The following is a 16523-nucleotide window of genomic DNA, read 5'->3' on the forward strand; positions in this document are numbered from 1 at the left end:
GATATATTTATTGAAATTTGCAACCCGTACACTTTACAGGTGTGCTAATACTTTGAGCACAATTTTTTTGGCACTCAAGCGCAACAGTTTAATTTCAACTTGTAATATGCGTGCTAATTAGGGCAATTATGATATTGCTTATCGTGCCCCGCTCTAACATTAGCGTTCCACTTGTAATCTAGCCCAATATGGGAGTTATTCTTAGGGGACAATGCTTCTAGATGGCAGTGGAAAGTAATGTAGATATAGGTGACTGGTGCATTCAAAAGTAGAAAGTTAGGACTTTAGCTAGAGTTAAGTATTGCCTTCCAAGTTTAAAACACTTGCACTTTTACTTGATAGTCACATGAGGAGTGTGTATGAACAACTCACAAGAGAAATGTATTATACTAAATCTCTTCAAATAGATTATGCTTACACAATAATGGTACTTACTAATTGCGTAACCTACGAATTAAAAAATGTTTCCATCACCCTTCTTTTAGATATAAAGATGCTCTTGTTTCTATTTGTAGTGTTTGTTTCTTTTAACTAAAGCTTCGGAGTTCATGTTTCATACAAAAATGTCACCCTCCTACAGAGTGCACACACCAGCACTGATTTGTGCAACCCACGGGACAAAATTCCTAAGAGCACCTGTCATAGGAGCCAAAGGAAATTCCGTACTACCATCTATGTGACTTAATTAGAAGCCAACACCTACCTACTAAAGAGATTTACCGCTGTGTCACCTGTCTATGCCACCCACACTTTCTCTGACAAACAACTGCATATATGTATGTAACCATAGGATAAAGAAGATGTACTGAATTGTGCAATGAAAAAATAGTAAGCGCTCCTTACATATTTAGTCAAAAAATATCCAAATCCTCTGTGCATTATTTTCCTTATTATAACTTCTACTAAATTTATTTAGAAACAGTTACACTAATCAATTAATTTTTTCCAGTCACATGTCCCTTGCATACAGAGGTCAAACAGTATGCTATTTTAAGAATGTAATTAATCTTTCAAGGGACGACATTAAACATGTAAGAACTGGGTCTGGTATGAAAAACCATTGACCTTTTTTAATGTAGAATAATAGACACTCAAAAAAAGTATAAAGTATATAGATTTACGCTGAGCAGGACACTGTGGATGGTGTTTCATCTAATCTTTGGAGAACTACTAACATAACTTTATGATCTGTGTCTGATTGGAAGAGATATGCACCTTGAACAAGCTAGGTAAGCCATTGGATCATAATGACTTATCTAACAGTGCATGTTACAGACGCTCACCCTCATAGTTTGAAGATACACTTTACCTGGCAGATGGCAGAGAATTTTTCTGTACAGTTCTTAAGAGGGTGCTCAATAAATGTGGTATACGGCATGTCAATAGATAAAGGATTCCAACGAGAGGCAAAAGAGGCTTCACGTAGTTTATCCCAATGGATACGAAGACCATTTCCTTCTCTCCTGTAACAAAGTAAATTTGATTATTTCTTTCTTAGTTACTTGGAGAACTGCAGAACATTACTAATAAAAAAAAAATTACAACAAATAAAACTTTTTGGAATGTTCATTGACTCATGACACACAACAGAATTATCGGCATGTTTGTATCAAGTTATGCCCAGTTTTTTTATATGTACTACTAATATATGAGGTTTTACTACTTTTAAGTTGGTCCTTCTGTGAATACTATTTTACTTTGGTATCTTCATGCACTTTACCATTACTATAATGAATCTTTTTGTCTAATAATACATACAGTTCACAATTATAACATTCACTGATAAAATACACATATTTGTAAATTATATCTATGTCTTAATACTAACTGGATCCTGTAATGTACACATTTTTGTTACACTCTTGTTTTTATATTTTCAGGAAAATACATATTTCTTAAAAAACAAACAATCAACAACTTGTAACCGTTGTATACAACTTTATTGGCCAATAAAAAGATTGCTGTATTATCTAATGGAATAGCCAGTGTATATAACAGACTAATTAGAACACAAGCCAACTTGTCCACCAGTGCAGTGCATAATGTTCTTGTAAGGAAATCATTACCCTGTGTTTTGTATGGATGTGCTTGCTACTTGCCATTGTCATCTGCTTATAAATGAATGGAGCATGTATCATGAAGTTACTACAGAAGCATTGGGTGACGTGAAACATTGCAAAATTATAATCTTTAACTCATAAGTAATTTACAATAAAAAAATATAGCTAAGAAAAGGGCATCTCTATTTCAATTACTGCACCTGTTAGTTTTGTACATTACCATGGCAATTACTGTACTGTAAAGCATAACGTTTTGGACTCCAAAAGCATGCGTATCACAATATCACTAAAAAAAGCACCATCAAGATAAAGCTGAAGGTACTTAAGTAGGGGTATCAAACTACAGCCCTCAAGGGTAACAAACAGGCATTTAAAGATCTCTCTGCTTGAGGAATAATCAAATCTGTGCTCAATCAGCGACCTTCTTTAACCCTACAGACCCTGAGGGCTGTAGTTCCACACATCTCAAAACACCTTATATATTCATATAGTGAAAGCCAAGCACCTTTAGAAAACCACAGACAAAGTGTGAGCTGAATGTATTTTTTGTTGTTGTCTTATGAAACAAAAGAACACATCTACAACTTACTAAATTAAAGCAAAAAAAGAAGAGAAAACAAATGTTTACCTCAATAAATGCAAGTGTTATATTTTTTTGTCCAGATGAGTAAAGTCTGGCAGATGAAGCCACCGGCTTAGATACGGCAGACTAAATGGTACCACAATAAGGCCTCTTTTGTATGTGTTTTTTTAATAGTAAACATATCAGATTAGTCTCTTACCTCATCCATGCAGATATTTTACACTGAATATCAAGATATTTTAAATAAATTAGCTGTTGAGATTAAATAAAAATTGCAATTATGTGAAAGGTGAAACCTAATCATTTTTTGCATGTAATCCTCTTTAAGAGATTGGATATCTTGCTGGAATAAAATGTATGAATTGCAACGCATGACATTCCCACTTCTAGCTGAACTGTTTTATTTCATTATTGAAATATTTTGTTTTGTATCTGGCAAAAAAGTGTGTACATAGTGAATACTCAGCATGTGTGGTTATTGGAAACTCTAGGCACAAAGCCAATGAAATATTATTAAGGCAGTGTTTACAGCTTTGTGAGCTTGTGCAATTCGGGCTATTTTACACATGTCCAAAACTACTGTCTATCAGTCAGAAAGGCCGAATTTCCCAGAAGGCCATTATTACAGCCGCAACAAAGAAGTGTGGCACAGCGAGGAACAAGCAAGGAAGACTAGGGGGACGATTTTGTATAGTGCCAGCGGACATGATCCACTGTAGCGGATCATGTCCACCGCACATCGATAAATGCCGACAGCATACGCTGTCCGCATTTATCATTGCACAAGCATTTCTCGTGAAATGCTTGTGCAATGCCGCCCCCTGCACATTTGCGTTAGCAGGGGGTGTCAATCAACCCTATCATATCCGATCGGGCTGATTGCTGTCCGCCGCCTCAGAGGTGGCAGACGAGTTAAGGAGCAGTGGTCTTACTACCGCTGCTTCTTAACTTCCGCTTCAGGCGGACCTGAAGTGGAGTGGGTCGGAAGCAGCACCAGCTACTTCATAAATCGACCCCATAGGGTTAAACATTGGTATTATAATATAAAATAAAAAGTAAAACTGGGGGGTTAAAGAAAGTAAATGTCTTTAAAGTCAAATTTTGTTTACACTATTGGTCACACTCAGTGGCGTATTTAGATTCTGTACTGCCCTAGGCACTCCAAATTCTGCTGCCCTCTCCACATGCCCCCAGGTTTTAGGCCTTATTTGGTCATAATATTTCTTGGTGAGGGTGTAATGTGACTTTTTTTAATTGGCATTTCCAAAGTAAATTTTTATGTTCAATTGCATGTATATGGTGAGTGTCTGTATATGGTGAGTGTCTGTATATGGTGAGTGTCTGTATATGGTGAGTGTCTGTATATGGTGAGTGTCTGTGTATATGGTGAGTGTATGTGTATATGGTGCGTGTCTGTATATATGGTGCGTGTCTGTATATGGTGAGTGTCTGTATATGGTGAGTGTCTGTATATGGTGAGTGTCTGTATATGGTGAGTGTATGTGTATATGGTGCATGTCTGTATATGGTGAGTGTCTGTATATGGTGAGTGTATGTGTATATGGTGCGTGTATGTGTATATGGTGAGTGTCTGTATATGGTGCATGTCTTTTTATGGTGAGTCTGTGTATATGGCGAGTGTGTAGTTTTGTGTGTCTAGTGAGACTCAAAAAGTGCTGCCCCCCCACAAATCTGCCACCCTAGGCAAGTGCCTTGTTTGCCTAGGCCAAAATATGCCCCTGGTAAAACTCCATTAATAAGAAAAGAAAATATTGCTGAAGGTTTTTACAGCATGCTTACAGGAACATGATAATCAAAACACGTTTTGAATCATTTGCAACAAAAATTTGATTAGATCCCTTAATACAAGGAATTAATATTGGAAATGTAGAACATAAAATATTATTATATGCAGATGATGTACTGTTATTTTTGGCAAATCCTGAACTAGCCAATACCCAAATAATGTCATCATTTAACAATTTATAATCAGTGTCCAATTTCAGAATTAACTTCACAAAATCAGAGATTTTCAAAGTAACCTTATCTCCTGACTACATCAATTACATTATGTCAACCTGCCCTTTTAAATTACAAAAACTAAAATATCTAGGCATTTATTTGGCAACATCTATTATTGATTTATTCAAATTTAATTATGATCTTCTTAGGGCTCAATTTATCAAGCAAGGGCAGACAGGGTCATGCAATCCCTCCCCATGCTCGCGCACAGCCAATCAAGCACGGGTAGGAGCTGTCAATCTCCCTGGTCGGACGAGACTGGGGAGATTGAAATTCTCCACTTAAGAAATGGAGAAGAGGATAGGGAAACAGCGTTATGATGACCGCTGCTTGATAAATGGTGACTGCAGGTTCTCTTGTGAGAACCTGCAGTCATACGGAGAAGGGCTTGATAAATCGAGCCCTAAGTGACAATATTTTTCCAGATCTGTCTAGGTGGCGATCTAAACAAATATCCTGGTTAGGAAGAATAAACAGCATTAAAATGAATGTTTTACCTTGCATACTTTACTTATTTCAAGCCTTACCTATCCCTATCACACACACTTTTATACAACATTTACAATGACAGATTTTTATTTTATTTGGGATAAAAAACACACCAGGATCGATAAACGTATTATGACTCTTCCAACTCATTTGGGAGGAATGGGAGTCCCAAACTTATATAAATACAGAATGGCGGTATTCCTTCAAAGAATTATTGATTAGTAACTATGATAATAAAATATGGGTAAATCTAGAACATAACCTCTTACAATCAGAGCATTTGGGTGTCCAAGGCTGGACTTCCAAAATAAAAAACAAATAACCTTACCCTCCACTCATAATGGGATAATAAATTAAACATACTATATGGGAAAGAGCTATACTGGAATTTCTACTCATGTCCTCTTGTATCTCCCCACTTGCATCCATACTTGATAACCAAGATTTTGAACCTGGTCTTGGATATATTGGAAAAGCTTTTAAGGGAAAGCTTAGAACCTTAAACATTTATCATCTAGAAACTAAAGAAAAATTGTACACACAACAGGAATTAGCAAACGCAGGTTCCTCCTTCTTCCAACATGGTACCCATATTACCAATGCCACTCATACATACAGAAACATGCAGATAAACTTAACCTTCTGCGGCCATTAACCGCTTTGAAAAATGATGCATCTCCCACGACCCACTGAGACATACTCTCTCTTAGATTTATAACATATTGCAACAACCAAATCCTGGTTATATTCCTTAATATTTACATACATGGGGTAAGGAATTGAATTTAGAAAATAGCCAAACTGAATCTTTAAATATTTTCTGCACTATAAAGAATTTCCATAAAATATTTTTCTCCAAATAAAACTTCCAACATTTTTGTTGTTCAAAACTTTAATTGTAAAACATTATTGTGCCAGACTTAAAAAAGATACTAGAAAGTAAATGACATTAAGCACCATATTCTAGCCTCACAGTGATCCCCCCAGGGCCTATTTAGTAAGTGCATTGCCAGGTTGATTTAACTGACCATCCAGCTGAAATTGAAACCAGTCTTAAGATAAAATTAGCTAATATGAACTGTTCTCATTGTTATTGCTGAAATGATCATTTAATCAATTTATGTTAAATTATGCAATTAATGTGTGCTTTGGATAGTGTGGAACATTTATAAATAACAGAACATGTAATATTGCAAAGTGTTACACTGCCACCATCTGGCTATTTCACAGCGACACCCAGCTGGTAATCTTTTCTGTAGAGAACACTGCCTGATGTCTTTCTTGCTAATACAAATGTAGCTCTGCAAAGCTATTCAATTATTCCATCTCACTCATCTTTTTTGTTGTTGTTGTGGTGGTTCAGTATTCAACCAAAATATGTATGGATATATTACATGTATGTTATAACAAACTCTCAATGTATGTTTTTCCAATGAGTATGTGTTATATACTAAAGGTGTTTTCAGTGATTACATCAAATTACATGAAATGTAATAATGTTCCATTGCTTTTCTTGACCTTACATTATGTTTAACCTCAACTTCAGATGACGGGCCAGATTACAAGTGGAGCGCTAAATATAATTTACATGCAAGCGATATTAGCACTCCACTTTGTAATACCAGCGCACGATAATGTGTGCTTGCATTACAAGTTATTCACAATGCGAACGCGATGCAGTCACAGGTGGCATCAGAACCTCGTGCAAAGAAGGGGTAAGTAGCGCAGCATTTTAAAATATATATGTATATGATTATGTGTTTATATGTATATATACACATATTGACACATAAATATATATGTATATAATCGTTTACATATATATTTACATTGCGGTCTATGGAAACACACAGTTCCCGTATATCGCAATGTAAAGGCACGTTTCAGTGACGTTCTTTTCTAACACCCCACTCCCACCAACTTTAAACCCCCAAAACTGCCTAGTGCAGTTTATTTTTATTTTTTTAAAAAAGCTAGATTTATTATTTAATGAAAAGCTACAATGCACTCCATTTTAAGGACATTTGGCAGTGGCGTCACTAGGGTTGGTGTCACCCGGTGCGGTAAGTTATGGTGTCACCCCCCCCCCAGAAAGCAGACACACACAAAAACACAGGCAAACACACATACAAACACTCAGACACACTTAAAACATACTCAGATGCACACACAAACACTCGGAAACACACTCAGACACACACACAAAAACACACACACAAAAACACTGAGACACACGCACACACACACACACAAAAACTCAGACACACACATACAAAATATGTAAACTGCACTGCATTAATTATAAAGCTCATGCCTAGAGCTGCTCCCTGGCTCAGCAGAGCATCAAATGAAAGATAAACAGAGCACTCTAAAAATAAATCACTAAAGAAAAATTTTAGGTGCAAACTATGAAAATTCTGCTCTCTGACTCTGTTCCAAGTCTGTCAGTGCACAGCCCCGGGCCGCGTGCCTACCGCTTCTTATGGCCAATCACCTCTGCACTCTGCCCACCCCCAGACCCCCGCCCGCCCTCCTACCTGTTCAGTGGGCACTTAGTGTACCGTAACCGTAATGGTCTGGTGGGCATCATACGTGGCTCCTTCACTTTAAAGACAGTGTCAAACAGTCATGCGGTCAGGTGCCAGGCATCCCCTCATGATTTGCCAGTTCCCGTTTAGAGAGACAGCACAGCAGTGAGTGACTCCACTGCTCCACATGTCACTGAGCAGTGAGCACAGATAGGCAGGCAGGTTTAGGCTAGCAGCGCAACTTTGCAAGCCCCACGGCATGCCCACAACATTCATAGCGAAATTGGGCAGGGGAGAAGCAAAGTACAAACAAGCAAAAGCAGCCGGGAAAACTATTTGTTGAAATTGCAGCACTGGCTCAAGGGGCAAAAAAATTGTGTGTCTACATCTTCCCCAGTCCCACCAATGTTCACAAATGCCAGCCCCTCTAATAAAAAAAAATCTATGTATCTCAACATTGTATTTCTTTGAATTTCAATAAAATTTAAAAAAAGATCTAATCTCTGGTTAATTTTCGGCACGCTAATTGCCACTGCGAGGTTGCAGTAACAATAACCAGACACTTGTAATGGCTGGTTAATTATTGCCCATTTGTGGGAGCGTAATAATTTAGCAATCCACTTGTAATCTAGTCCCATATCTTAAGTCTGTAGAGCAGGAACATTTCTCACTGCAATCAAAGCCAAGATGGGAATTAATTTGCAAATTGTATGTCATATTTTACCAAACACAAATCAAGGCACGCTCTAGTTACAGTTTTAAGCTACTGTGAGAAGGCGTTCTTTTAATATTGCTAAAGACAGATGCATGCTTGAGATTTGAAATTCAGTGTACTGCAAATAAATTATAACTGTGTGTTTGTGCTCAGAGGCACATAAAGGTAGACTTGTGTTTAAACCATTTTTTTAATATACACATATTTTGCTCTTCACTGGGATGTACTGTGCTATCAAACTGTAGGGTTGATCGCAATCATTTAGAAAATTGTGCGTAATGACTATCAACCGAAAATCACGATTAATCTATGGGGATTTTTGTAGATATCTCATAAGTGTTCCCTCTGGCTAGGTTAAGACCCAATTTAGGGCCAGATTATGAGTGGAGAGCTATTTAGTGCTTTCGTTAGAGCACTTATTGTGCCAGAAATAAACTTTTTGCATGCATTGGGATGCACTGGTATTATGAGTTGAAAGTAAAAACTTATAACGCTTGCCAAAGAATATTGCGTGCGTGATAACCAACACCCCAATCGGGAGCAAACCCGATCGCATATTCTGATGTCCACTAACCCGACATGATAATAGGAATATTTCACATTCCAAAGTTCTGCACATAACAGAATAGGCTCTATTTTTTCATAAATACATACACACACATATATATATATATATATATATATATATATATATATATATATATATATATATATATATATATACATATACACACACACACACTATTATATATAGATACAGATATATACAAATATTTATAGGAATATCTATTTTTAAATACTTGGAACATATTTTGTTATGTTGTGCAGAACATTGGAATGTAAAATATTTACAGAAAATACACAACACTTTATTAAATATGAATATTGCAAAAAATATGATTTTTCAGGTTTTCATCTACTTAAAATGGGCTCCAATGCATATATACGTCTTGAAATACATATATAAATACATATGTACACACATATATACAAATACACAGTATATGTATGTATCTCAATGTTAAAGCCCTTTGCCTGCCTTTTTTTCCCTAACACCTGAGACCACCTATCTTTGAGCCCATATAACTTCTGCATGTAAGTGTTCTGTGTAATGTATTTTTGATGTGTTTTGTGCCACTTTTTTGTTTCGCGAAACAGTTAACAACAGGTCTGAGGACGAGCTAACGAGTGTTAACTTGAATTGCGCTCAAGCGATTGCGTTTACTTTTAACTTGTAATACCAGTGCAATTTAATTAAATATTACTTGCACGCAAACGTTTGCGCTCCACTCGTTAACTTTCCCTTTATACACAGAGCAACCTGAGGGAAAGGCAATATTTCTAGTGGTATATATACATTATTAGACCATATACAATTAGGGCTATATTTAACACTCAGTTTAATATTTTGTCAAATTCATATATTAGGGTATATTGTCTATTAGGGTATATTGTCAGAACAAAAGCAGTGGAGCACATGTAAAACAATATATAAACTAAAACACACACTTTTATATTTATATATACTGTATATATATATATATATATATATATTATAAAAAAAAATAAAACAATCCTAATTACAGCTACACCTATAACTGAAACACTCACCCAACAGAAATAAAAGTATAGCCTTAAGCTGAAAAGAAAGATTTACGAGGAAGGATTTGCTGTAAATGATGGGTGTGTATAGGAAGGTATGCACACAGATAGTGTAAGCTGCAGCAATAAGCTGGACTTACATAGCTATATTCCAGGACTGAAAACTTAAACTTTGCTGATAAAATAGAGACCCCCCTCCTTGCCTGGAAGAATAAAAAGCCTATATTTATTTTACAAACACAAAGGAAGTGACGGGGCTGGCATCTCACATGGTATTAAATGCTATTTTGCTGATTGAATGACCTTAAATGAAATATTTTCCATGACAAGAAGCAAGACGCTGGCACTGTGTCAGACAATAAGATTGCAATGTCTAGAATCTATCCATGCCCCTAGGCTCTTAAAAACCTTGGGGCAGGTGCTCCTTTATCTGCACTTTGTTCACCTGGCTTCTAACCAGTGTTCTCTTCAGCCTTTAGCTCCTTCCTATTAACTGTTTGTTTACTTTGGCCATAAAGGAAAGAAATTACGGCTGATTGAACAGATATGGCAATCATCCAAAAAAAAAAACTGTGCCAGGTAATCATACCCTCAAGCAAATGGCTTTATCTTGCTGTGACTCATACATGGAGACTTGCAAATGAAGGATGGTCAGCACTATAGAGACTTTACAACATAACGTGTTTACTACCTGAAGTCTTAAAGATTTTGATGTGCCTTATCTCATTATAAAGATTCCACAAACTGATAGTACTGAATATACCAGGGGAATGATCACAGAACTTGAAAGAACATCTTTGTATCCTTCTTTGGCAACAGTCGTCATTAGGTCATTTAGTATCTTTAGATACAATGTAGAAACATAAAACAATTAGTAATCGTAATATTAATGTGTTAAAAAAGATCAAATCTTTATAGGTATATATGTAAAGGGATGTTTAACTCACCATTGTAGTATATGCAAAGCATTTATTAACAATTTAGCACTGTATTCAGTGTATTGTAAATTACCCGTACACAATAATAATAATTTAAAAGCATTAAACGTTTTGGGTAGATTACAAGTGCATCTCTAAAGATAGCGCAGGTTGCAATGAGCAATATCTCGACCGCGCTAACTTACACAAATATTACAAGTTAAATGTAAACGGGTGCGCTTGAGCACAAACTAAATTTGCACTCAGCGGGTTAGCATGAGTGAAGACCTAGCGTAAAGTGTAAGGAATGAAAAAAAATTGCACCAATCACAACATAAGTACATTAAAATAAAGTGTGACACTCATATAGCAGCCTATAAGTAAAAACTTAGCACACAAGAGAAACCCGAAGCGCTGTAACTTAAAGTGAATGTAAATTTTGATGCTAAAAAAATTTGATTAAAAACAGGGGCACTTTAAGTCATCAAAATTTACATTTCACTCATGTTGTGAAAAAATACCTTTTAAACTTGACAGCAGCTCCAGCTTCATCCGGTTGCCACAAGCCATTTCTGACGACAGAAATGATGGATAGGTCATCCTCCAATCACGTCTTCCCCCCCCGGGGGAATCAGTGTCTGATTCAACGCGGTGATTGGAGGAAGCCGAATTCCTCATTTTAGACCCAGGAAGAGGCTTTGCGACGGGTGGAGGAAGCTGAAGCGGCTGTCAAGTTTAAAAGGTAAGGTTTTTTTTCACAACAGGAGTGAAATGTAAATTTTGAGGACTTAAAGTGCCCCTGTTTTTAATCAAATTTTTAAAAACTGGGCACTTTAGCATCAAAATTTACATTCACTTCAAGGACTTTGTATATCGCAACCGTGTTAACTTAGTTTTTCACACTTGGCTTTTCCATTTTGGCTTTATTTTTTGATAAATAAATCATGATACAGTGCAATATGTCAGGTGTTATTGTTCATCTGAGATTGTATTTACCCAATTATAAAGACCTGCTAAGGACCAGTTGATTGTTATTATGTACTGATACGTAAAACCATACAATTCAAAGAGGGTGTACTTTCTTTTTCGCATGACTGTGTGTGAGTGTGTGTATATATGTGTGTGTGTGTGTGTATATATATGTATATATATATGTGTGTGTGTGTATATATATGTATATACTACATGTGTATTTATATGTTTATATATATATATATATATATATTACTGTGTTTTAATGAAAATATTTCATATTCCAATGTTCTTCATATAGAGGAAAATGCTCTTTGTATTTTAACTCACTTCAGGTTTAGTGCAGTTGGTCTAACGTGGTGTCGGGTTAGCGTGCAAGCAATAAGAGTTACTTTTTTTTAAAAAGCAAGCTTTATTGAAGTCTATGGGTAGAAGTTAATATAAGTCCTGAATTTAGCTCGCTTCGTGTTTCTCTTGTGTGCTAAGTTTTTACTTTTAACTTATAATACCCGTGCCAACCCGGCCATGTTAAAATTTTACTTTGAACACAGTTAACGCACGTGAAAAATCCCAACACACCACTTGTAATTTAGCCCTTTGTTAACCCCTTTACCCAATAAGACGTATATATACATCTTGCAGTACTCTGACAATCGAACTGCAAGACGTATATATACGTCTCAGCTGTTAAATTACAGCTGGAGTTCCTGAAGAAAAAAATCAGCAAAAGAAAAAAATGGAAGGCTGCTGAGCAAACAGGTAGAAAAAAAGACTTTTATTCCATTAAAATAGAGAAAACACAAAAATAACAAGGAGGGTAGTTAGCCATCTAACATGTTTCGCGCTGGTGTGCGCTTACTCATAGATGCTAAGTGCAAGTAATGGAAGCTAATGCATTTAAAGGGGCAGCAACCAATAGGAGATTGATCTTTAAATTCTGTAATTTGATCAGTTTCACACATGAATTTTCTCCTAATTAATTTAAAATTCAGCCCCATTAAATTGCATTAGGTTGTGTATTTAAAAACAAAAAAAAGACATATTACTTGTGAAAGTATAGCAATACTTGGCTTATTAGAAAATTGCATCATTAGTTACATCAAAAAATTGTTGTAATAATTCCTAATTACTTAGAAAACAGATTATATGAAAGAAAGAAAGTTGACAAAAAATAATGAACAAGCAGAAAATGAGAAAAATATAATAAAATAAAATAATGTAATAAATAAAGAAATAAAGACACTTTGAAGTTAGTCATTTGCAGATGAATGGGAAGTGTGTATGAACACACACATACATGAGGAATATTTGCACACATACATATGAGAGAAGTACATGTAAAAACATGTGTGTAGATGTATATGAATGTCAGCAAAGACCCAATGAATACTATAACATCCTACACAAAATAACTGCAAACATGTCTCATATCTAAATGAAATTATGACATTACATGTATGTGTCACCACACGTATGATTCTACACAATATATCTTTTCCCTATTTTTGAATTATATGGACCCAGACTGAGGTGTTGTATGGATGAATAGGTAGACATATACTGAAGACATACTAATATGAAAATATATGTATGAGTGTACAGTAATAAGTATATAAAATCATGTTTACCTAATCAACAAAATATCTCATGTCCCATTCTAGGTTCATGCCCAATGGTGATTTCGATCTTAACTTATAGATCCAATATAATTCCTTCTTGTCCAGTATTTTTAACACATTGCCACCTCGCAGGGGAACTTTCGCTATGTCTATGACCTTAATTTTAAAACTAGGTACATTCGTGAGATGAAAAGAATTAAAATGTCTTGCAACCGTAGAATCCTTATTGAAATTTTTTACATCCCTCAAATGTTCCCTAGTGCGATCCCTAAGGCTCCTAGTTGATTGACCAACATATTGGGCCTTGCAAAGTTGGCAATCAAGTAGATATACTATATAGGAGGTAAGGCAAGTAGCATAGAAATCAATTTTAAAAATTTCACCTGTAACTGCACTATTAAATGTATTAGTGTAGTCCATTTTTTCACATGTTAAACAATTTGAAAGGTGTGCTTTGAAATTACCTTTGCCCCTGAGCCAATTAGTGTTAGTACTTATATTAGATTTCACTAGACTAGGAGAAAGCTTAGTTGCTAGTGTTGGTGGTTTTTTTGCTACAAATTTACAATTTTTAATATGAGGTTCTAAAATTTCATCACCTTTTAAAATGTGTAAATGTTTTTTGATTATACCACAAATAGAATTGTATTGAAGTGAAAATTCAGTTGAAAACACAATACTATTTTCATCAAGATAATTCTTCTTTTTAGAATCATCTCTAAGTAAGGTGGTACTACCGGTTGTCCCTGCTGGAAGGGGGGAATCTGTGGGTTTGGGCTTCCAATTTTTAATCTTTATTTTTAATCTCTGGAGTTCCTGAAGCTCAAGGCATCTGCTGCATATGGAATTGGAGCACGATCGGTGCTCCGGTTCCATATGAAGGCAGATGCCTGATCATTATAGATGGTGACCAGGACCGTCTTTAACACATGGCAAAAGGGGCAGCTGCCCAGGGCCCAGTTTCTGTTGAGGGGCCCAAGAGTCCTAAAAAAAAAAAAAAAAGTTTTAATTTTTTTTTATGGTTCATACCAGACTGCTGATGTGACATGGGGAACACATACATTCAATCCTAATACTGTCACAGTCAAAAGTACTCTGTTTATATATATATATATATATATATATATATATATATATATATATATATATATATATATATATACACTGCTCAAAAAAATAAAGGGAACACTAAAATAACACATCCTAGATCTGAATGAATAAAATATTCTAATTAAATACTTTGTTCTTTACATAGTTGAATGTGCTGACAACAAAATCACACAAAAATTAAAAAATGGAAATCAAAATTTTCAACCCATGGAGGTCTGGATTTGGAGTCACACTCAAAATTAAAGTGGAAAAACACACTACAGGCAGATCCAACTTTGATGTAATGTCCTTAAAACAAGTCAAAATGAGGCTCAGTAGTGTGTTTGGCCTCCACGTGCCTGTATGACCTCCCTACAACGCCTGTGCATGCTCTTGATGAGGTGGCGGATGGTTTCCTGAGGGATTTCCTCCCAGACCTGGACTAAAGCATCCACCAACTCCTGGACAGTCTGTGGTGCAAAGTGAAGTTGGTGGATGGAGCGAGACATGATGTCCCAGATGTGCTCAATTGGATTCAGGTCTGGGGAACGGGAGGGCCAGTCCATAGCATCAATGCCTTCGTCTTGCAGGAACTGCTGACACACTCCAGCAACATGAGGTCTAGCATTGTCTTGCATTAGGAGGAACCCAGGGCCAACCGCACCAGCATATGGTCTCACAAGGGGTCTGAGGATCTCATCTTGATACCTAATGGCAGTCAGGCTACCTCTGGCGAGCACATGGAGGGCTGTTCGGCCCCTCAAAGAAATGCCACCCCACACCATTACTGACCCACTGCCAAACTGGCCATGCTGGAGGATGTTGCAGGCAGCAGAACGTTCTCCACGGCGTCTCCAGACTGTCACGTCTGTCAAATGTGCTCAGTGTGCCCCTGCTTTCATCTGTGAAGAGCACAGGGCGCCAGTGGCGAATTTGCCAATCTTGGTGTTCTCTGGCAAATGTCAAACGTCCTGCACGGTGTTGGACTGTAAGCACAACCCCCACCTGTTGACGTTGGGTCCTCATACCACCCTCATGGAGTCTGTTTCTGACCGTTTGAGCAGACACATGCACATTTGTGGCCTGCTGGAGGTCATTTTGCAGGGCTCTGGCAGTGCTCCTCCTGTTCCTCCTTGCACTAAGGCGGAGGTAGCGGTCCTGCTGCTGGGTTGTTGCCCTCCTACGGCCTCCTCCACGTCTCCTGATGTACTGGCCTGTCTCCTGGTAGCGCCTCCATGCTCTGGACACTACGCTGACAGACACAGCAATCCTTCTTGCCACAGCTCGCACTGATGTGCCATCCTGGATGAGCTGCACTACCTGAGCCACTTGTGTGGGTTCTAGACTCCGTCTCATGCTACCACTAGAGTGCAAGCACCACCAGCATTCAAAAGTGACCATAACATCAGCCAGAAAGCATAGGAACTGAGAAGTGGTCTGTGGTCACCACCTGCAGAACCACTCCTTTATTGGGGGTGTCTTGCTAATTGTCTATAATTTCCACCTGTTGTCTATCCCATTTGCACAACAGCATGTGAAATTGATTGTCACTCAGTGTTGCTTCCTAAGTGGACAGTTTGATTTCACAGAAGTGTGATTGACTTGGAGATACATTGTGTTGTTTAAGTGTTCCCTTTATTTTTTTGAGCAGTGTATATATATATATATATATATATATATATATATATATTTTTTTTTTTTTTTTTTTAAACTGTGCCAGACCGTGCCGGTGTCATGTGACATGCCAAGCTATTGCCATGCGCTGTTTTAGATGTGCACTGTGCAGCACTGAATGCAAAGCCCTAACTTGGTATCCAGCCATTCCCACTGCATCAGAAAAGGTCCTACTGGGGTTATCACTGTTACCAGGTCACTGCTCTGGTTGTGGGGATTGTTTCTGGGTAGGGCTGACTGTAGGCGCATGCAG

The 16523-nt window shown here is 37.0% G+C and overlaps 1 protein-coding gene across 1 annotated transcript in view; it reads right to left on the reverse strand.

Moving 5' to 3' along the window:
* The window catches only part of TPRG1 (tumor protein p63 regulated 1), a 210810-nt gene that overhangs the window by 5919 nt on the left and 188368 nt on the right, over nucleotides 1–16523 (reverse strand). Inside the window, exon 5 of the mRNA XM_053710249.1 lies at nucleotides 1310–1463. Within this exon, the coding sequence (XP_053566224.1) occupies nucleotides 1310–1463 (154 nt within the window). The remainder of the gene's footprint in view (nucleotides 1–1309; nucleotides 1464–16523) is intronic.

This window comes from Bombina bombina, chromosome 4 (assembly GCF_027579735.1).
Source record: "Bombina bombina isolate aBomBom1 chromosome 4, aBomBom1.pri, whole genome shotgun sequence".
Lineage (NCBI taxonomy): Eukaryota > Metazoa > Chordata > Amphibia > Anura > Bombinatoridae > Bombina > Bombina bombina.